The sequence below is a fragment of the Nilaparvata lugens genome, chromosome 6, assembly GCF_014356525.2.
Source record: "Nilaparvata lugens isolate BPH chromosome 6, ASM1435652v1, whole genome shotgun sequence".
Lineage (NCBI taxonomy): Eukaryota > Metazoa > Arthropoda > Insecta > Hemiptera > Delphacidae > Nilaparvata > Nilaparvata lugens.
Window position 1 is genome coordinate 1,987,804 of NC_052509.1, and position 24,447 is coordinate 2,012,250.

The 24,447-nt window shown below is 33.5% G+C and overlaps 1 protein-coding gene across 4 annotated transcripts in view; it reads right to left on the minus strand.

Moving 5' to 3' along the window:
- The window catches only part of LOC111057816 (sodium-dependent nutrient amino acid transporter 1), a 164,143-nt gene that overhangs the window by 78,650 nt on the left and 61,046 nt on the right, over nt 1–24,447 (minus strand). Inside the window, exons 1-2 of one of the 4 annotated variants that reach the window (XM_039429929.1) lie at nt 15,446–15,466; nt 10,391–10,441 (exon numbers count right to left, since the gene is read on the minus strand). The exons of the other annotated variants lie outside the window; for them this stretch is intronic. Coding sequence (XP_039285863.1) covers nt 10,391–10,441; nt 15,446–15,451 — 57 coding nt within the window. The 5' untranslated portion in view covers nt 15,452–15,466. Of the gene's footprint in view, nt 1–10,390; nt 10,442–15,445; nt 15,467–24,447 lie in introns of those variants that run through there. 4 annotated transcript variants of the gene reach the window in all.

Consider the following 24,447-nt stretch of genomic DNA (forward strand, 5'->3'; position numbering starts at 1 on the left):
AAATAATTTGAGATGAGTTCAAGAGTACAAGTTCAATGGAACTTCGTCCATTCTTCCATACATGGCTCTGATGCGCATCATTTTTGTGGAAAATTTTGTTGTGAATTGTATGCTACATATGGAGCTTCAAGATGAAATGATTGTGATGATTTTAAAAATCTAGACTCTACAGACTCTTGAGACTGTGAGATGGAATCTGAAGATTATTTCCTGTTCTTTTTATCCTCCCACACATTTTACTCATACTTTTCCTCTTCATACATATTTTCTGCTTCTACTCTGCTCCATCTCCTCATCAACTACTTCTTCGTCAAATAAATCCTTTTTCTCTCACTATCCATCTCGTTCTCTAGTTTCTCGTACTCCTCTTTTCTCCATATTTTTTTCTTGAACTGAACAAATCTTGAATGTTACAAGTTGATAATCAAACCTCCGCCATATTATATCCTTGAAAACCAACTTTAAGCCAAGAGAATGAAAACTTCATTTAAACACATAATAATTCTAGATTTTAACAAACTTTCAGTCATTGACCGTCTACATTACATATTGATTTCAATCTCTTAATACTTCATGCGCGATAGATCACACGTATGCTCTTTTGCTCTTGACACAAAAATGAAAACTTCATATAAACACATTTAAATCTCCTAATACTTCATGCGCGATAGATCACACGAGCTCTTTTGCTCTTGATACTTTACTTTACTTTACTTTTCTTGTTCGTCACAATTACTGAACTGCATTAAGGGAGCAACGATCCCGCAGTATATGACACGTCAAAGTTTAATCTAATATCTACCATCCCTCCTATTTCAAGACAACAGATCCCACATAACATACGTCAATCAAGCATTATTCAACAAGGAAGTCTACTAACCTGTACGGACACAACACAATAAGGAATTCCCTGAGTGTTTTTTTGAACTCCTTCAAGCCATCAATTTCTCTTATGTGAGATGGGATTGAATTAAATATTTTCATTCCCATATAAAACGGGCCACTCTCCAGCAGGCTTAGTCTGTGATGTGGGTAAACAAAACCTCTAAATCTTGTAATATGGGGATACAAGTTAAAGGCTTAATAACTCTTATGAATGGATTGTAGAAAGAACTATCAAGATCTGCATTCTGTTTTCAAAATTGGAATAATATTAATCTGGGAGGATAGTGAGAAGGAGAAAACTCTAAATTACAATGTTTTCAACTTGGGATCAGTACTAACCAACATTCAAATTATAATTCTCTTTGAAATTAATAAATTACCGATTAATAAACTCTCCCAATCACGATTGAATGGAAACATCAATTTTGAACGAATGTTAAATAGCCAGTTTGAAGTGTATCTTCATGTGGAAGATTAATATCCATATAAAAATGTTTCGAATAGGTCACAGTAACAGTGCTGTACTCAGTAGCGGCTCGTGATCTTTTAACTTGGGGGTTCAACCTCATGATCTATTGGGGAGATAGGTCAAGAGGATAATTATAGAGTATTGAGCATAATCAAGTTTAAGGTAATCAATAATAATTTTAAGGAATTACCCCCCAAAGATTAAGCATATTTTCTACAAATATAGATTTTTTGTCCTGTTCATATTTTTCTTGTTTAATTTTTACTTTGGGAGTTAATCTACCAATCCTATCCTCAATATAAATTATGTTTGTCTTTAACAAATACTGAACCTTATTCATATTTCTTCATCAAAATGCTGTTACGGTACCTAACACAATAAATTATATTCACACTCTCACTAAAACAAAATGGACATACTAGAAATACTAACGAATACACGTAACACACTAGAAATTACCAGTCCATATTCTTCAACACTCAAAACAAATTTATAAAACAAAAAATGCAGTGAAATCTATCACAACTTTAAACAGTATATACCCGAAATCGTACCGTATAACCTCAAAACTGTCATGCTAAACGCTTTCTACTTCTTGTTTACCGCTTTTTTACTGTTTACTGCCTCCAAATTTGAATTTATTGGTTATAATCAAGATTGCACTGCTACTGAATACGTATCACGAATACTCACGATTCCTTCCGTGGTTTACCGAATGCTTCACTTGCCTCGGCTAGGTTCGGCTACTCTCGGATGAACTCGTGGAAACGTGGTTCAAACAGGATTGTGAACCAAATCCGTGCTAGCAAACCGATTCCCCTCCTCTGTTCCACTACCTCACCCAGCCATGTTTTTGGGGTTCACATCGGGGAATGAACACTGCTTTTAACCACCACCCGTTCCGTCATGCCATTCGGTGCTGTTTCAAGCAAGCCACTCTGGCACCGGCCGCAAAAAATCGACGTTAAGTTTACGTAGATAAACATTTTGTGATGTAAATTTCATGAGTATAGAATAAAAATATAATTATATGAGTAGAATTCATCATTCTATAGGAGTTGGTTCAATTCTGGGTGTTCAATGAACCATTGAACACATAGGACGAGCCGCCACTGGCTGTACTCGCTTCAAATCTGCCAGAATTAACAGAAAAGTTAGAGAATCTTGAAATGTTGAATCTTGAATCTTGAACCAACCATTCCACATCAAAACTGTTTCTTGACTTCCCGTCTCAATCCCGAGTTTCTCAGCACAGATTTTCAAACCAAGACCTCAGCAGCAAAGCATGATAAACAAGGCGTTGTTATTCAACCGCGTATTAATTTAACTGTTGGCTGGGAAATTGTTACATGTCAGAAACATCTCCAAATCTGCTTCGTTCTTTTCTCGTCGGCAAGATTCTCCACTCATTAGCCTGCTTCTTCATGTTGCAACAGAACTACTTTCATCTGTCAAAAGTGACGAACAAATATTTTCTACAGCCAGACTCACTTCAAACTGTCAGCATTGTTTGTGAGGGGAGCATTGGTGCTAATTTTATGAGGAATTCTGACAGAAGTGGATCTCATTGCAACTGCCGTGAGTGGATGAACAGATAAACAAACGCATGTCACGCAATATTCCATTATAATTTGTGCAATTGATTAGAATTAGGCACGGAATTCCATGAGAATAAGTGGAGAGTTTTTAGTCTCGTGATTTGAAGATCACGGAAGTGGATTCCTAATCGTTTAGCATGATGCCTTCAGGTATTTTCTGTGTTATGATGGTATTTCCGTGTATAACTATACAATTTGGTTAGGCTTCAAGGACTCTATCATGAAAAATTGGCTAGAATTGGAGTATGATTCAAAAGTAGCTTGATTGCTCATGTTTGTATCCGATAATTGGCTAGTCATTATCAAATAATATTTAGACTATTGATAATGGCGTGGTTGGCCGAGACTAGTCATGTCTAAAAGAAAACGAAAAAAGTTGTTAGTAATTTTATGTAATTTATAGAATATAATTTATAGAATAACGTTAAGAGTTGGGGCTACTTTATCGTCAATAATCAGGTGTATTAAATTCATAACTCAATTTCAATTTAATTTATTTCCATCAAAAAAATACACCAATAAAACATTTACATCACAATTCAATAGAAAATATTTTCAGGAAATAAATATATTCCCCCACATAGACTATTGGTCCGTGTGTGGGGGAAATCTATCTATGGAATGATGCCTTCTGGTATTTTCTGTGGCATGATGGTGTTTCCATGTATAACTTACAAATTTGCTTAGGCTTCAAGGACTCATTCATGAAAAAAATTTGGTTAGGATTTGAATATTATGATTTTAGATTGCCTTGATTGCTCATGTTTATATACGATAATTGGTCAATCATTATCTAATATTTTGACGCTTGATAATGGCGTGATTGACCGATACTAGTCATGCCAAATAGTAAATGAAAAAGGGTACTAGTAATTCTACGGAATTTATAAAATATTTACAGATTTCAGGAGTAACATGAGTTGTTACAGCTTCCTTATCGCCAATAATCAAATGTATTAAATTTGTAACCCACATACAATTGTGAGTTAGTTCATCTCTCATCATTACTCTTCATATTATTTATCAACTCATGCATGCTTAGGGCTGATACTTGTGTGAGCATTACATAATTTTGTAATTACATTACATTACACTCTGTGGAGAGGTGTAAATCGTTTCTGCTTCTCACATTATAAGGGCCTGAATAGTTGAATTAGTACCGTAACTTCCACGTGTTTGAACTCCAGGCCCCAGGGGGCAGTTAGCGAGTGTTCAATTTGAATAAAATACCACTAAAAGACAGACAGATGTCAAAAGATTTGCTCGGCTAATTTAGAAACAGTGTTCCAGACATTTGTCTCTCTCGGCCACAAAGCCTACTCAAGTCACAAGGAAGTCTTCACTGATTAAGCACGCATAACTTACTCATCACTTTGTTGCTCAAACTTGAGTTGGGACTTTGAAAAAGGCAACTTGACATATCACGTATTGTTCGCGTCAGACAACTTTCACCGATCCTAAAGCACTGTGAATAATTCGCATATTGTTATTCAAGATTCAAGTGTCGGAAAAGTTATGGTTTTATGGACAAGCTGTCTGCCACCGTATAACTGTGATGTCTTATCAGATGGATTCGACTCGGGAAGTTGTAGAAGGTTAGATTAGCTTGATGAGTACCCATGACTATGACTCAGACGTCACATGACTTTTTGATTCAGGTTTTGGGTGTACTTGATGATTTAGGACCAGGAATAGTTTTATTCTATTCATGATAGTGTCTGTGTTATTCCATTCATCTATTCTATTTTATCGAATTTAATTTTCTTCGTGTTATCAAATTTTTCTTGCAGGTTTTTCTCTGATTTGTTCTGTGTCATTCAATTATCAAGTATTCAAAATTTTATCTATTTTCTCATTCATTTTCTATGTTTTGGGGCATAGATAAATAAATTGGTTTATAAGTATGACTTGTATACAAGAAGGGCATATTCGAAAGGAGAAAGATTTGCTAGCTAATGTTGAAGAGGGCCAGTGATTTGAACAATTATTTGTAACCAACCAAATGATGAATTTGTTGGTTTAGTCTAAATCCTTTACACTAAATTTCTCCCCTGTTCGTTTTTGCCATGGAATTCACTAATCCTTCATTATAGTAAACTGGACCATGGTGAGAAATAGCCGAAAAATTGTTTTATTTTGTTTGAATTGTGAAACAGGCCTATTAAAAATACTGAATATTGCAATTAGGGTGCATAAATTCTAATTATTTACTTAGGCTGAAGGACATGTTTGGAAGAATAGTTTATTAGCTAATGTTGAAAATTGCCATTGTAACCAACCAAAATATTAATCAGAAAAATGATTTCTCAATCAATAAAATAATTTATTTATTACTGTAATTAAGAAATAAAAATATTGAATTTCTTTCACGTCATTAAAGCAACAAGTATTACTGATCTGTTGCTATCGCACAAATTTGTAGCCTTTTCAATAAAATTCAAATCTGAATCAACCACTGATTGGGAATGAGATGCAAATTACACGAAACTTTCTTAATTCTTTTGGCTGGTTAGTATCATTTGTTCTAGAGCTACAAATAGTTGATTATCTAAAAGTTTCTCAACGTTGGCTTAATTGGAGGCTTTCGTGTCTGTAAATAAAACTATGATCCAATTGAGACAAACAAGCGGAGTTCGCAGAATAGTTATCCCATTCTGTTAGGATAGTTGGAGGATTGTTTGGATAGTTTTGATAGAAACAACACTGTGGAAGAGAAATTTAATGAGAATGGATACTACAGTTCATCCGTCTACAACATTGTCTTATTTTGATTCTCATTTATAACTTTACTATATTTACTACTAGCAGGTAGACCATGCTCTGCAAGGGTCTGATCAAAATGTTGATGAAATGAAAACTTGACCTACTGAAATCTTGAAGAATTTGAAATGAACCTGTATTTATCCTCGGTAAATTAAGAATCAATATGAAAAATTTCAAGTTGATCAGTCCAGTAGTTCAGACGTGACGACGCGTCATTCGTGAGTTTCCTATCCCGTACGTGTATATAAGCCAATTCTTTCATTTATTGTTATCATAGATTCCTCCCTTGTTTGTTTTTACCATGAAATTCGATAATCCTTCATTATATTAAGCGGGACAATAGTGAGAAATAGCCGAAAATCTGTTTATTTTGTTCGAATTGTGAACAGACCTACTAAAAATACTGAATTTAGCAATTAGGGTGCATAATAAGGTGCTTAATTGAACAATTATATCATTCAAAATTAATAATACATTGATGAATTGGTATATTTCATTCAATATAAATTTACGTCATGAGCCTCAAGTTTTTCTGAACACTCTCATTCCAACATAGAGGAGAAAAATAACTATTTCATGAGAGAATTTACCTCTAGACTGGTATTACACAAAAACATCCAGTTTTCTCACTGAAGCATAAATTTTCAGTCATTTTAAAGATAATTTTTAGTTTTTCTTCCACTAGTAAAATTTCAATGAGGAAAGAGGCACCTGGAAGGAGATAACACGTATTTTAATAGATGCTGGCACAAGCTTGCTCCTTCAAGCGAGACGCAGAAGTATTCCAGGCGTAACTTGTAGCAACGAGAGAGGAAGAGAATACTTATAAGGAAATGAGTGAGAGAGACGGAGGGAGAGTAAGAGATTATTCATGAGAGAGGATTGGAGTAATTCATGAAGAGTGCTTGAAGGAGAATAGAAGAATCATAGATCATACTGAGTAGAAGACACTTAATGTGTTCTACTGTTGTCTAACAGTACTTCCAGTAGAGTAATAATATCGTCTAATATAAGCTAATGGGTGATAATCAATTTTCAGATAAATTTTAGAACTTTATCCCAAGAAATGTATGTAAATCAAATCAAATATTTTTTATTCTCTCACTAGTTTTCTCAATATTCAGGTTTGATAATAGAACCAGCACCTGATCTGAAGGGTTAACAATGTTTTCTATGTGTTTCATCATATACTGAGATCTTGAATGTTGATAACTTCTACATTCAATAAAGGGAAGATTAGAAACGTAGAGCATTCAAGAAAAGATGAGGAGATTCAAGACTAGATTTACCGTAAAACTCATCGATAAAACTATCTAGGATATTTACCGATGATTACCGAGAAATACGATAGCATTTTAGTTTGAGGTTTTTAAAGTATTTCCTATTCATCAGAGAATAGAGTTCTGGGAAAGTTGAACATTTTTGAAAAACAGAATCTATGATTCAAATACAAGTTTTTCAACCCATTCAGTCGATTCTAGATGGATCAAAATTTTCTACATTTCATCTCATTGGAATTCTGGGATTCTATTGAGTTTTCTAAACGAAAATTATATTGGATTAGAGATCAATCTTATTCATTTCATTGACTAATATAATATTTTAATCATATCTATTGATAATCCATTATAAAACAATAGAGAAAATATAATCTTATGATCAGAAAACAGTGTAGCCTATCACTCACCATCTTCTTTAAAGGAATCAGTCGAAAGGATGGATATTGGATGCGATAGCTCACCTAGAAAGAAAATATGTTTCAAATTAGTGGTAGTCATAGTGCTACGTATTTCACACCTTCTTGAGATATTACGAGAATAACATTTATAATAAATAAATGCTCGTAGAATAACTTTCCAGTTGAAGTGTACATTGACGAATAAAAATTGATTGCAGATGAATGATGAAGAAGGTTAGAGAAAGATGTGAAGAAAGGAGGTTAATTAGAGAGAAAGGGAATAGATTAATAAGTATTCCAAGACGAAGAAGAACTGTAGTTCAGGAGAGACATAAGTGGTATGATAATAATTGGTTATGATAATAGTAGTAATGGTGTAGTGGAAGTAATGATAATAGTTGGACAATCCAAAAATTTAGAATGATATTCATTAATGGTGAATTGATTCAGTTGAAATAAATGAAGTTGAACAATGATCTTAATTTTCAATAAATAGAAATACATTTTCATTCATTAGTTTCCATTTAGAAAATCTATCAACGACAGAAAATAATAAACATGGATAGATTTTAAAGTTGGTTAGTTATTTTGTTGGAGGAATAAAAATTATTTCAGTCCAATGGTTAGTTATACCTGAGATAAGGGAAGATCTACTGACTTCTCTCTGGTTATACTGAAAGAATAAAACTATTTTAGTCCATTAATAAACTTATTAATTTAATTTCTTGATATTTTAGATAAAATGTATATTACTGTATTTTATCAAAATAGCTATCAAATAGCTATTACATAAATATGAACATAAATAGCGTAAAATGTCCTTCGGAAAAAATAATGCCGTCCGTTCTGGAAAAAATAGATGTCCACCTATCATGTCCCATAGAGTTCAGATAGAATTTGGGAGAGAGAGAGAGAGAGATTGATTGATTGATTGATTGAGTACTTTATTTATGTAGATTACAATATATACTGGCTTATACACTTATATACAATAGCTTACAATACAGCAAAGTTATAGATGAATTTACATAATATAGACTAAGAAAATAAGTATTGAACTGTATATGATATGAAAAAGCAATTTGTAATATAATAACTATAGATAATAATCATATTGTTATGCATCTACATAAATTGGCGGAGCTTTGGACATATCAATGTCCATTCTTTGGGAAGAATATTAAAAATATCCTCCCCACTAACTCTCTACCAAAAACAGAGAGAGAGTGTGAATAAGAGTGAGTGAGATGATAAGAGAGTCAATTCTTTTTCACTAGCACATAATGAATCTCTTCAGGAAGTAAACAAATTGCGATGTAAAGTGAGGATCAGCTCTTATAATGAACAAGCGAGAGAACTTTGAAATTAATAGAACAATGTCAAAAAACAATGGATAATAGTCGTTAACTGAAGAGATTTATGTTTAAAAGCGTTGTGATTCCCAATTAAAAGTATAGAGGCTTTCGTTCAACAATTTATATCGAGGTTATTCTGTAGCAGAAAACTTGCTGCTCGCTGTTACACTTGAAATTTCATTCTATGGTGGAAGAAATAAATGGATATTGTTAAGATACTACTGTTGTCCTCCATTATAAAAATTACTAAGATTGAGAAATATTATGACAAAAATATTGGAAAATTATACAAATCTCATCTACAAACAATCAGATGTAATGATGAATGATAGAGGCGATAGCAAGAACATCTTGGAAAAATTTCACATTGAAAAAATAGGATCACTCTAAAAAATTACATTTAGGAATGAAACTGAATACTATGTCTACAATGGCAAAATGGCGTCGTTAAGGCTGTGCAAAGGCTAAAAATAAACTTTCTACTCGTGATATTTTTCAAAGTTTTTCGATTTGTATTATCATCAAGCTATCAAAATAAAAAAGTTTTCCCAGGAAAACATTTTTTTCTGATCATTAATTTTTGAGATATGAGCGCTCGAAGTTTTAATTTTCGGGACAGAACATTTCAAATTCGGTAAGAGATAAATCCATGAGATTTAGAGGATAGATTCTTCATGGTATTGTTGATCTAGTAAAACAAACATTTTCTGAAAATATCAATTTTTGAGATAGTTATTCAATTTACTAAAAATAACTTTTAGATCAGTTATTTTTGGTAAATTGAATAAATTTTTGAAAAATTGATATTGTCAGAAAATTTTCGTTCTACTAGATCAAAAATCCATCCTCTAAATCTCATGGATTTTATATCTTACCGTATTTGAAATGTTCTATCCCAAAAATTCAAACTTCAGGCGCTCATATCTCAAAAAGTAATGATCGGAAAAATGTTTTCCTGAGAAAACTTTCTTTTTTTTGATAGTTTGATGATATACAAATCGAAAAACTTGGGAAAATATCACGAGTAGAAAGTTTATTTTTAGCCTTTGCACAGCCTCAACAAATAAAATGAATCAACTAGAATTTAATATCAAAATAAAATTTCATGAATTTTTCACTTTTTGTGTAGTTGAGAAGTTGATATTGTGGTAATTATTAATATTGAATGAAAAAGACTAAGAAATTGTCAAAAAACCACTGATTTATTGATAATTAGAAAGACCGGTTTCGGTTATTACACCATTGTCAATCTCTGATAAACAATTCACTTAGTTTATCAGAGATTGACAATGGTGTAATAACCGAAACCGGTCTTTCTAATTATCAATAAATCAGTGGTTTTTTGACAATTTCTTAGTCTTTTACATTCATCATGAATTTTTCGTTTAAAATATGTGCAGAACACTCATACACCAGTTAAATCATACTTTTCTATGGATGCATTATTATATTTTATTGTAAAAATAAATTCAATACTGTTCTCAGCATAATCAGGCCATCTGGAGATGTGTGTATTCATGACATCTAGATTGCACCACACAGAATTATCTTGGAAATTAGTGGTAAGGAGAACAAATATAAAATAATGAAAAAAGAGTTAGGAAAGGAAGTGGTATTGAATTAACTTTCAATCATAACCAACCTCAAGAAAGTTTTGTTGATCCTTCAGTTGGCGTATGGTGAAAAAGTAAAGCTGCAATAGTGTGATGTCAGATATCAGAATGCGTCATGCATCACAGAAAAAAAAATATCCAGTTTGCACTCTAGTGTGAGGTGTTTTCAATGTAAAGGACACATATCCATGTATGGTATACAACTATTGTGGTTTTATTTTTATCAACTATTGTGGTATATGCATCGGCCCACACTGAATCCCTGACAGCAGTGACAGTACTTTCAGTACTATTCAATTCACTTCTTTATTCGTACTTGAGCATTTTACTCAAGTACTTGAGCACCCACTCACATACAAGCGACAAACATTTATCTAATTGCAAACGTGCTTCTCGTCTCGAGACTGAGGTCCATATTTATTTACTCGTATATACAATCACAAATCATATAAATATGATTGGGTAGGAACAACAGGCTTGGCCCAAAACTATTCCATTCCCAAATTTTGATAATGTTACATGTCCCAAAAATGGGTTATGTTGATCATAGGCTATATTATGCACCATCTTGGTTTAAACGGATCAGCTTTTTGTTCAAGCCCAGAATATAATAAATGCTACCACACCAATTTAAACGTAGTAGTTGTTACATAATTATAACACTGTGAGTAATTTGACGATAGAATACTATGTGATAAATTGAGGCTCAATGTTAAAAATAGAGAATCATAGAGCAGTTTGAATAGTTGATTTGTTTCGAAAAATCAGAGCTAGATTCGAGTTTTTGGATTATGAAGCGTGTTCGTGTTTGTAATTGAAGTTTGTGAATCTACCATGTAACAGACAGACTCAGGTTCAAATCCAAGAGTTGTTATATTATTTGAGTGATTAGTAAACAAGAAAATAAACAAAAATATATCATAGAACAGAACATAAAAATAATGCGTGATCTTGAAATGTCCCGTTTCATTCCACTACTACAATAAACTCTAGATAAAATCTATAGATGGAAATTACTGAGATATTGCAATTATTCAAATGCTAATGAATTAATCATTATTATTAAACGAAAATCCAAATTAAATTCTGTAATTCACCCCGAAGACTCCTGCTACTGCAAATATTGACAACAGAGTAAACAGCTAGATGGAAATTCGATGAGCGCTACTATTCAAAAATTATTTGGCAGCCCGGGATTTGTCAGCCATTCCCGGGCTGACAAATAATTTTTGCTGTCTAGCTGTTTACCCTGTTGTCAATATTTGCAGTAGCAGAAGTCTTCGGGGTGAATTACAGCATTTAATTTGGATTTTCGTTTAGAAATAATAATCTAGATAAAATTGTACTCCAGTATTTCAATAGTAAATTGGGCCAGATTTTGAATGAAATTAAAAATAGCTCCATAAGAGGAAAAATTCAAAGAATGTTTGGCAACGCCCTAACTCACCTATCCATGCAGTAAAGTGAGATCACCTATGTAAATGATCACCTATCCTATTTGTTTCATCTATTATTCAACAATAACATTTATTATTCGTCTCATCTATTAATATTCAACAATAAAATGTGTTATTTGCTTAATATATCTGTTATTATTGAACAATAATGGAATCATTGAAAGTAATTCAGTACAATTGAACAAGCAATTGAAAGTTGTACACAGATCAACACCGACCACAAACGCAGATAAGTCGCTGCAACAATGCATCATTGAATAACAATGCTCAAATGAGATTATAACGTTCCTCTAGGCGTATTATTAGCGATATCAATATCATAGACAGCCGCTAAAATACCGACAGAGAAAGTAGCATAATCTGGTACACGATAAAAACAGGTTAATGACTTTGCGCGTTGTTCAGGTGGTTCCTTACTAGGTTCACTATGAAATAGTCATCATTCCTCATAAGCAACATCATTGCTTCCCATTGAAACAATGCTGGCAGTTTAGGATGAATTTCACTAGAGATTAATTCATAGGCACGCTGATTGGCCCTGTTTTTCAATCACGCTACAAGAGTAGTTAGACAGTCTGATTCTCTGTGTATAGACTACCATTGTGGGTCCTTATCAGTAAACTACTTGTCTGCATTAATATTATGTTTAACGTATTTTTTCTTTAGGGCTTCTTTTAAATGTAAAATAGTTATTTGTATATCTAGAGTGAAAAGTACGACTTTTTCTCCCTGCGGGAAAAAGTTTGAAGCCCGAGGCGAAGCCGAGGGCAGCAATTTTCCTGAGGGAGAAATAGTTATTTGTATATCTAGAGTGAAAAGTACGACTTTTTCTCCCTGCGGGAAAAAGTTTGAAGCCCGAGGCGAAGCCGAGGGCAGCAATTTTCCTGAGGGAGAAATAGTTATTTGTATATCTAGAGTGAAAAGTACGACTTTTTCTCCCTGTGGGAAAAAGTTTGAAGCCCGAGGCGAAGCCGAGGGCAACAATTTTCCTGAATTTTTTCATCTGAGCTTAGACCTTCTAACCTATTACAATGTAAGTTTCAAAATAGAGATGCTCCCCATGTTATTTAAATGGAGTCACTTTTACTCCCTAGGGAGTTTTTTGTTTTTTACTACCGAGAGCGAAAAAGTGACACTTTAGTATTAGGTTTCAGGGAGTAAAGTAAGTACTTTAGACAGTAGGTGGAGGAAAAAAATATTATGGCATTAGTAGCCGAAATATGTCGTGACGAAATAATTTAAAAAGGGTACTCAGATTTATTGACCGAGCGAAGTGAGGTCTAGGATTCAAGTCGACGGTTTGTCATTTTAGTTTAACTGTTTGAATGTTTAAATGTTCATATGTTGCGCATTTACGGCGAAACGCGCTAATAGATTTTCATGATATTTGACAGGTATGTTCCTTCTTTAATTGCGCGTCGACGTATATACAAGGTTTTTGGAAATTTTGCATTTCAAGGATAATATAAAGGGAAAAGGAGCCTCTTTCATACGCCAATATTAGAGTAAAAATCAGACTATAGAATTATTCATCATAAATCTTCTGACAAGTGATTACACAGATGTGTGGAGAAGCCAGTCTATTGCTGTATTTCCATAAGGTCTATAGTTTCAATCAGGTACTTGTGGATGAGAATACTTCGTGTCTACTGTTCACAGAACTACTAGTAGTTTTCTTTATATGTTTGAGGTGTTTGTATGATTGAGTATAATGTGTAACGTACATTGAGAAGCTGTGATATTAGTGGAATGCTATCATGATTCATTCAGTAAGAAATGTTCATTATGAGGAGTATACTTTGGTCATGAAACTCAAGTCGGTATGGGGGAAATCATCAATCATATTCTCCACACACGATACTACTTTCACGTCGTATAATTAGGATCATGATCATGAGTACGCCTCTATCGTTTGGAATAGAGACAGAATATGTACAACGAAGAAAATAGAATCTGTGCAAAGAAGGTTTGTACGTCTGGTGTTGAAAAGGCTCATGCCAAATTTGGAGCAGCTTCCTTATAAACAGTTTTGCAATGATGAAGATGAAGTTTGATGCAATTTTTTTACATGACTGTCTTCATGGACGTGTGGAAGTTGGCGACCGAGGAGTTGGTGTCGTTTTACCGGCGCGGAGCTTGAGACAGTACCACCAATTTCATGCCGTTAAGGTGCGTACAGACTTTCGCTCTGCTCCGCAACCGAACGTCACTCGAGCAGAGCGATTGATGATCGACCGGGGAGCAAGAGTGGAACGCGAGAAGAGCTAACATCTCCCGTAACGTTCATTATCGGAGCGAGTGCAGTGCGGGGGCGGAGCGATTGCGGTGCGATGGCGGAACGATTGCGGTGCGATGGCGGAACGAGGGCGGAGCTTGCGCGGAGCGGGTTAGAGGCGCGTATATCTGTACGCAGCTTTAGAAGCTGCACTGCTACTTTAGATAGATGCGTTGCAGTTGGTAATAAACTGTCAAATCAAATCGATTTTTTTGAAGTGTCAAGAATTTTCAAGAGGAGAATAAGATCCTTCCAGGAACCTACCCAACAGTTATGAGTTCCAAAACACATTTTTATGACAGTTGCAATAAATAAAGGCCACTTGTGCCGTTCTATTACATGTAGATTGCCTAAGCATATTCTCCATAAATAATGCATAGGTTTTCCGTGATGATACTCATACTCTGGGAAAATGTCCTTCATCGATTGGAACGATAATTATGATAAATATTCAAAAACCGAATGCTCCTAGAATCTTCAACTCTATGGAGAAATAAATAAGATGCAGAGGAACAAAGGTTATTTGCTCATATATTTGATTCATTCAACTAGAATACTACTTCTTTTATTCATTTTTTGTTAATTTTGTCTCCAATGATTCTAACATAGCCTGTCAATAGATAGATAGATAGATAAATGCCTCTTATTTACACTTTACAATTATTTCAAAAGTGATGTGGGCGAAATTGAGGCAATAAGAGCCCCCCTCTTCCAATTAACCCACAAAGATCCTGAACCAATATCAGTTCTCATTTTCTGTTATTGGAATAACATTTGTTACGTTCCTCGATACTATTAATAATCAAATAATGAATTCTCCACTTCTACAACTACTATTTCAATGCCATTTTTATAAGTTTATTCCATTTATTAATACAATTACAAATCATATAGAAATGATTGGGAGAGAGCAACAGGCTTAGCCCAAAACTAGTTCAAGAAAATATCAAGTTATTCTCATTTGTTCCACAAAATCAATCTACTCTTCCAGGGAAAATGAGTAATTGATTTATAGATCAGAACCATGACGAGAAATGGAAAGTGAGGGAAAAGAGTTGACCGAAAGCTTGTTGACAGCATAAATGATTTATCAATCAATATTCACAAAGAAATTCTTTTACATAGACAGCCACTTTACAGGTTTTAAATAACGTTCTAAGAAAAGAGTGAAACATTGTATAGCCTAGGATTGAAAAGACTCTCTTGGGAACCACCTATTCTATCACCTGACCCATCCGTCCATACCCCTCAATGAAACTCTCCATTCAAAAATTTGACCCAAACTGTTCCCCTTGAAGTTTCTCGAAACTTTCTTTGTAACAAAATCTTGCCCTTCCATTCAGTTTCTTTACCTGCATGACTGTGAAACATAGGTAACCTCGAGCTTCAACTATTCAACACTAAACTCGAGATATCAGTTGAGTTTAGAACTCAAGATACTTCTAGAATTTAGGATAAATTGTCAACACCTCACACTAGAACTGGTAACCCAACTGTTATTGCTACTGTACAAAAATTGTATCGTAGAAACACTTTTCAACCAAATAATTCAGAATATTTCTGTAGATTGTTAAATTTCACTGTGATATGTAAGTTACTTTTCCAATAAATAACACTGTATTGGAGTAAACTCTTCAAACTTCACAAGGTGAATTCATTCGAAACTATACAATTCTTTGAACTGTTTCTCTCTCATATAATAGGCAACAATGTATTACTGTACTGGATTTTTTTTAGATTAATTCACTGTCATTAGAGTATTTTTCAATGGATGTTTCTATATTGGGGTGAGTTTTTTTCGGGATATTGATGTAGTTTGGTTAAACATCACTGTAGTATTGTAATTTTCAAAAAACAATCCTATATTGGGGTGAATCCTATACGAAGTATTGCTGTAGTTTTGGTTGAACTTCACTGCCTATTGTAAGTTGTGGATGATCAATTCTACAGTTAGAATACTATACGATATCCCTTCGCACCGCGAACTGAACACACGGAGCTCTTCACACCACGCACATTTGAACCAAACTGGGAATAAAATTAGCAAAAAATTTGAACAGAAGCTCCATGTCCTTGCCGGGAAGTCCTTCCCACAGGACCAATTACCCTCCATTGTTTCCTGCGAACAAGTTCAAGGACTTTACAAGAAATGCACAATCTTAATAAGCGGCTGCTGCCTCAGCTGACAATAAAGATGTTTCTCACATCAAATTGTTAAGTTGGAATTGAGCAGGCCGTTTTAATGGTAATTGTTTTGACGCACCTGCTCAGGCTAAGTAACTTTCATTTCCCCGTTAAGTAATTCAAGCACGTTGAGACTCGTGTCAGCGTTGGCTGAACGGGAAGCATTGATATTTTACTTGTAAATGCTACTGACAATTTGTATTGAATCTCACAACAGCTCTCACCAATAAACTGTCATTCTCCCGTGTATTAATCATTTCTTGACAGAAGATTCTTCAGTGTTTTGTTTTTTGTTAGTTTCACTCAGTTGAGTTTTATTTGTTCACGACGCCATTTTGTTATTGTACACACAGTAGCGTGGGTTAGCTAATTTGATTACAGTTAGTTTGAGAGAGTATTTTAGTAACCTCTGTTGTGCATTGTTATCTTATTGTGTGTATGGAAGTCGTCAACAACACTAGACTCCAGCTGATGGTCTATTCTTGAATAGAAAATGGCCATAAAACTGATGGGAAGCTTGAGATTCTAATAATAATCTAGTGAAAGAATGAGGATGTTTCTATGACTGGGAAGTCATTAGGAGAATAACTTCAATGGTTATTGAAAACTAGTTTCAGTTTTCAACGGTTAAAGAAATAGACGTTTTCTTGATTAACTGTCACTCCATTCTACATCTTCTGTGCAGTATGTTTCAACTACATTTCAAATGGAAAACTATAGAATTTTAATCAGATTTACCCAGTTTGAACTGGTGAGTATTTAAAAAGAAATTTTCAAATTGAACATATTCAACAACTATTTGAAAAAAATACGTTCGAGGAAACCTCTGAAAATACGATTCTGAAACCTATAGAAACACTTGAAGTATTGAAATAATTTCTTAAAACTATGACAGAAATTTCAGTCTGTATTTTATTACTAAATGACGATGAAGATTGATTGGCGATATGATATACCTACATCTTGTAATCTTATCAATCTATAATTATCTTGAATCACTATTCTTAAGGAACAATTTCTCCTTTTATTCAGTATTCCTGAACATTATTCATTATTCGAAAATTTGAATCAAACTTCAAAAAATTGTGAAGAATTCGTAAAAATCATTGATTCAATACTGTAGTATGGTCTTTAATCAATCAGTTCTTCTGTATTCAGTATATAGCTGCCATTGCTGACTGAATCACACATATTCATTGGAAGTGATTAAGCTACTAGGCTACTCCCAACTCTATTCTAGGGCGATTGATAAAAACCAGAATCTCACAATTAATGATGACTTCATCTTCTCATGCTCCACATTATTTCATTCTCCTTTAATAGATTTCGAGTCAATTCTTTTCAGTGCTTCTCTTGAAAATCTCCACAAAAGAATTCATGTTTCACAATCAGCCTATTTCTATCACCATTGTCATCTTGCATTTTCGCAATACACCTATGTTATATTGTATTAATTTTTTGCATCATTCTCTCGTATTCTTAACTGATGTCTCTCATGAACACTCTCTTGTTCTATCAAATACTAAAATTTCAAATTGCTACAACAAATCAAATAAAGCTCTTTCACAACTGAATTATCCAAATGTGCTTAGGTACTAAAACATCTCAACTATTTTCAACTGTTGAATGGAGAGGAAAGCACATAATAAACTATTGCTTGTATTCAAAGACTCAACCCTACAAAATATGGAGGATGACGAAACTTCCATGTACGATTGTGTTCATTTTATTCCCCACTTCTCATATTCGACTAAGAATATTCGCATAAGAAGCGGGTCAAGTCATGGCTGGTCGCCAACCCGTTCTATTCCATTCATGAGTTTGACGAGTCTGACCCAAGCACTATGTAAATTGACTGTGTAAAGCACTAAGTAAATTGCCGACTGTGATAATAGAGTTTCTATGGTTTTAGTTTGTTCACGATTTATTGTAAAAATAGGTATAGATTAAAATTAGAATAGGCTGTATAGACTGTGATAGAATTGAAGTTTAGTAATTGTTTATTGATATTTCTGTATTATTATTTATTATTTTCTTGTGAGAAACCGAATAGCTTTGAAGCCTGCTCTTGCACTGCATGTTGTGTATTATCTTTATTTATGTATTGTTATTGTAATTCTGTTAGAAATTTTATTGTAATGACATGGCCTAGTGTACTGTATGTATTTTCTGGCTGTAATAAAATCATTGAATCATTGAATCATCATTGAATCATTGACGATACATAATGATTTTGGACTGTGAGGAGGCTAGAATACAAGGTTGTAAGAAATAGTGATTAAGTTATTCAAAGAAACCAGGTACAGCGATACAGGCACAAGAAGCCTAATGATGACAATACTTCAATTACCAATAATCAAAACTTCAATTACCCTAACTAAGAACTTCTACTTTATTAAAATCTTCAACAACTTATAACTCATACTACTCAAGACGTTCTCCTTTATCATAGACTATTTAATAATTTTTTTACTTGAAAATGGCATTATGGCCGAAAAATATCGTGAATAAAGAATTTTTCAAAAAAGGGTACTTAGATTTTTAATATTTTCTATTCAAGAGAAGCACTAGCAAAAAAATAAAGAAGACACACTAACTAATAATTTTATTCTATTGACAAAGAATTCATAAATATCAATAGTTCTTAACCATATAAGAGAACTAACGTCTTGAAAATGTTCCTCTAGCTTTGTTAGGACTAACACTCATCCTCTGCTACTATAGACTAATCAATGATTCTATGAACAAAGAATTATATAAATAGCTCTTAACCACAAGAAAACTAACCTCTTGAAAATTTTCACTTCTCTGTCTTGGCTTTGTTATGACTAACACTCATCCTTTGCTACCATAGACTAATCAATGATTCTATGAACAAAGAATTATTAAATATAAATAGCTCTTAACCACAAGAAAACTAACATCTTGAAAATTTCCACTTCTCTGACTTGGCTTTGTTATGACTAACTCCTTCTTTGCTACCTCTTTTATTTAGATTATGCGAAGGATGGAAGGTCATCATATTCTATTGAAAGTTGATATTTCATAGCAGATAGGCTATAGATTTCCAGGATATAGATATAAAGATGCAATGATGAGCCAACATTTATTCTCGATAGGGCGGAACTCTTCTTTATTTAGTTGTTGTTGGATGAGGAGCAGAAACCCGAATTTCGAAATTGGCGCGCTGACTAACAAACAATACAATGGTGGGTGGGGTGTGCATTGTATTGCAATGAGCACTTGCACTTGTGCAATGCAACTAGGTCAAGTGAAGATTGAATGATCTATTCGTCTGATAAATAGCTTTCAGGATAATTTTCCTTTTCATTAAAAAATAATAAAGATCTCCGACTTGTTTTCATCTCTATTATTTCTTTAAACGGCTCTTTCGTTTGCATCATTACTCTCTTTTGTGTGTGGGAAATTCATGCAGTATTCGACAAGATTTCAACTCTCCTCATTCTTCTTCATCAGGTTCTTTCTTTTCACTATCATTTATTTTCCACCTCTGTCTCTCCTTTGATACTCTCCTATTTCTTGTTCTTTATAGGTCTTTTCTTTTCACTATCTTCTCTCTTCTACCTCCAGATAGACTAGATAGATGGATTAGATACACTTGGAAAACTCAATGATTCCATTGATTTCATCACTGAACTGTTAAGAGCCTCTTCAAAATGTAATATTTTCACTTCAACGTCAGTTGAAGGGCGTAAGGCGCTATATTAATTGTGCATCTAGTATGCACTTCCAGTTTTTACCGTAGAATAACCAATAACAATCTAGATCTTGGTGTTCAACGATTACTGGAATATAATAATCAATGATAAAGAGTATATTTCCTCAATTCTTCGATACACGACTGAACAATCGATTATTTGAGGATGATGTTGAAAATAGAAATATTTTTCTGTTGCCCTTCTGATCCATAGTTATAACATATAACACTGCGAATGGACTGAGATGATTATGCATCATGCACTTCTAGCTTCTACCCTAGAATAACCATTAACAACCTAGAATAACAATCTAAATCTTGGTGTTCAACGATTAACCGCAATATATTAATCATTCATAGATAGTATATTTTCTTAATTCTTCTACACCCAACTAGGCCTATACAATTATATTGATTATTTGAGGATGATGATGTAAGTATAAATATATTTCTTTGCTTTTTTGATTCATAGTTGGAATGTTTTTTGATTAATAGATGTAAGTATAAATATATTTCTTTGCTTTTTTGATTCATAGTTGGAATGATTTTTGATTTTGACTTTTTTGATTAATAGATGGAAGTATAAATATATTTCTTTGCTTTTTTGATTCATAGTTGGAATGATTTTTTATTTTGACTTTTTTGATTAATAGATGGAAGTATAAATATATTTCTTTGCTTTTTTGATTCAACTGCAACTGGACTTCCATGATTCATACAGAGGAAACAGAAAACTCAAAAGATTGAGATTATGACGCCATGGAGAAAACATCGTAGCTTCAGGATTGTTTTATAAGGTATGTAAGGTATGATATTTTATTGGTATGTAGCTCCGAATTTAAAATATTATCAAGTTTTTGTTTTGAAATACAATAGTGCCCAATTTTTCCAAGCTAGTTCAAGACATTGGCCATACCCAAGCCGGGCACGATTTACAAGTGTGCACTGGAGTCATCGATAGTAGGCTAACTATCACCATAGAATCATATTTTATGTTCTAGTGCTAGTGAACTCGTTGTAAAGCGTACATTATTTGACCATGTTCAAAAGTCTTGACCGAGCTCGGTGAAACCGCAAGATTTATTAATATACGATGATTCAGTATTCTATATTTTAGTTATATTCAATATTTCAAAGAATAAGATTATGGACAACTTGATAAAACTATTATAGTATTGTGGCTCTTGATGTAAAGACCGTTTTTCCTCAACAGAACGTTTGTTCGAATGTGAGGCATTGATTGATTGATTGATTGATTGATTGATTGAGTACTTTATTTATGTAGATTACAATATATACTGTCTTATACACTTATATACAATAGCTTACAATACAGCAAAATTATAGATGAATTTACATGATACGGTATAGACTACGAAAATAATTATTGAACTGTATATGATATGAAAAAGCAATTTGTAATATAATAACTATAGATAATTATATTGTTATGCATCTACATAAATTGGCGGAGCTTTGGACATATCAATGTCCATTCTTCGGAAAGAATATTAAAAATATCCTCCCCACTAACTCTCTACCAAAAGGCACAGAGAAGAAGTAAGAAGTAATTCCTTCTACTTTGTGATGTGAGGTAAATCAGGAATAATAACTTGCACCCAACTAAACAAGTATCATCGATTAGTATTTTTCAGAAACAATGACTCACTCCCCTCCTTCATTAGCTTGAGAGGGGTTGAGGAGGTGACAAGGTGTACAGAATGAGAGAGAACGTAATTGAGAGAGTGAGACAGACAGTCATTGGTCACTCCAATTTCCCCCTCATGCAAATCACCTATAGTGAGATTCACTTTAAACAGTCAGCATTCCTTATGAATAACTTGAATGGTTTCCGTTCAACAATTGCTGACAGTATGGAGTGAATATCACTAGCAGCTGTCTTTGTGGCCTAACGCTCAAACCGCAACCAGATATTTCTGTCACAAAACATAATGTTGCTTTTAAATGAAATGGTGTGCAATTGCCCATTAAGTCATGCAATGTACTTGGTAGAATTTTCGAGACGTTGCTGATAACTTTGAAACAATTGAAAAATTGAACTGAGCAAACTACGAAAATGGTAGATTGGCATTCAAATTCTAGTTATATTTTATACTTCTTGCCTGATCACTGAATGGAGTTTCCAAAAACAATGTGCCAGTGTATTTCAATACTTCTGAACGCTTGAATGTCTCCTGAAATATTGTTTATCTTAAGCTGGATTTTCGTTTGTGCGTAAATGCCGTCTAGTCATCGACCACGACAGGGAGAGAATCTCAGATTGGGTAGATTTCAATTTGTCTACATAACCTAATATATTGTGTTCAATTATGTTTTGATGGGGTAGGTTGAGCTTATACTTTTTTATATTTTTAAATGGCAATATGTTGGTATTATTAGAAATGTTTAATAATGAAAATTAATTTGATCAGCTGTTTTAGCACACTTGAAATTTGGACAATATGAATGTTAACAATGCTTGCCGTCGTCGACTGCGGAAATTTACGCATAAACGGAAATGAACCTTCAGAGTCGGTCCTAATTTATTCACTAACTTGGTACTTAGTTGGTTGAAGCTCGAGCTGGAAGTGTTTTGATCACATCGAAATCATCTAGATCTATCTCAATGAATTCAGGGGTGGTTCGATTTTCCATGTTTACCTTCTCACATAATCTAAATTTCAAATTTTCTATGATAAATAATAATGTATTTGAACAATAAGTTACGTAGAATTTTACTCATTTACTGTATCAGCTTCATTCCATGCTTTTTCCGAATACGAACATTGGATGTGCATTTAAGTTCAGTCAGAGACTTTCGATTACTTACAACATAACACAGAGAAGTAGCACATGAATGAATAAACAGCATTTAAAAGCTGGAATACTTGAGTATTATAGATGCTTTCATGCATGTGATGCGATTTCTTACAATGAAAAAGGGATAGAATGACAGATGTCTTCAAAAATTGCGCTTTCTTATTAGATAATTGTTTCTTCAACATGAGATTTTTCTCCTCTTCTATTTGAATTTCGATCGTCAGTTCTGTTCTAGTTAATCAAGAATCAGTGTAACGCTAATATTTTCCCTGTACTCCACTAGTCTTCTTATTACTCAATTGTATATTATTAATAATATGAACTGTATTTTATAACTGATTGATTGAAAGATGAGTGGAGTACAGCGAGAATATTAGCGTTACATTAATCAACTAGACCAGAAATCGAAATTCAAATGGAAGAGGAGAAAAAACTCATGTTGAAGAAACAATTATCTAATAAGAAAGCGCAATTTTTGAAGACATCTGTAATTCTATCCCTTTTCCATTGTTAGAAATCGCATCACATGAAAGCATCTATAATACTGTATTCAAGCTTTTGAATATATCAGTGTACCAGTGAAACAAGCACTTCTAATTTCAATATATGGCCATTTTTCTGAATCCCAATTTTTGAAAATCAAGCAACAAAACATCTCTAATAACTCCAGTACAATTCATTAACCTTTCCAACAAACAATATTGAATCCCATGTGTACCATACAAACACCTCATACGTGCGTCTATGTTCCCATTACTTTCGCTTATCACCTCGCGACGTGTGTGTGTGTGTTTGTTACGAGGATTATTATGATATCTACATAATATCCACACATGCGTTTATGCGTATGAGAAACTGTGCATTGTGAAATATAGACGGCTTCTCTCTCATGTAACAATGGAGCTTCGATAAAACTGATTTAATAATGTTAGCCCCGCCATGTCTCTAATATTTCCACACAGGTTACCTGTCTGAATGGTTACAGCGTATTACGGCAAGTCAGGCGTTTTAAAATATTCATTAATTTTTTATTGTTCTCATAGTTTGAATGTAATCGTCATTCATGCTTACAATTAAAATTTGAATGACTTTACTTCTCTCAAACTAACAGCAATTGAATCACATTTCTTATTCAAAATTTCAATGACTTCATCAAACCAGCAGCTATTGAATCAGATTTCTTATTTTATAGAATCATGGCATTCATAAAATTTCAGATTTTGTAAAAGTGTAATTCATTTAACTGTAAATGTAAGTTGTTATCTTTTTTTGGGAGGTATTGAAGTATCTCTATGAATTCAAAGTATAAACTGATAATCCTTCTATTTTAAATAATCACTCAGTATATCCTGCTATGTATTGGCAGAGTTTTAAATTACATGATGCATTACAAACTGTGAAACTCTCGATCAATCAGGAGAGAGAGAGAGTAGGCGGAGTGGAAAATATTGACCCAATATGTCCTGCCATCTACTGGCATAATTCAGAGTTGGAATACAAACTGTTGCCCAATCAGGAAAGAGTCAAATGTTGTTAGTTTGTCATCCAACAACCGCTGCCACCTATTGGTAGAATTTAGAGTTGGATGCATTTCAAACTATTGACCAATAAGGAGAGAGTGGGCGGAGAGTA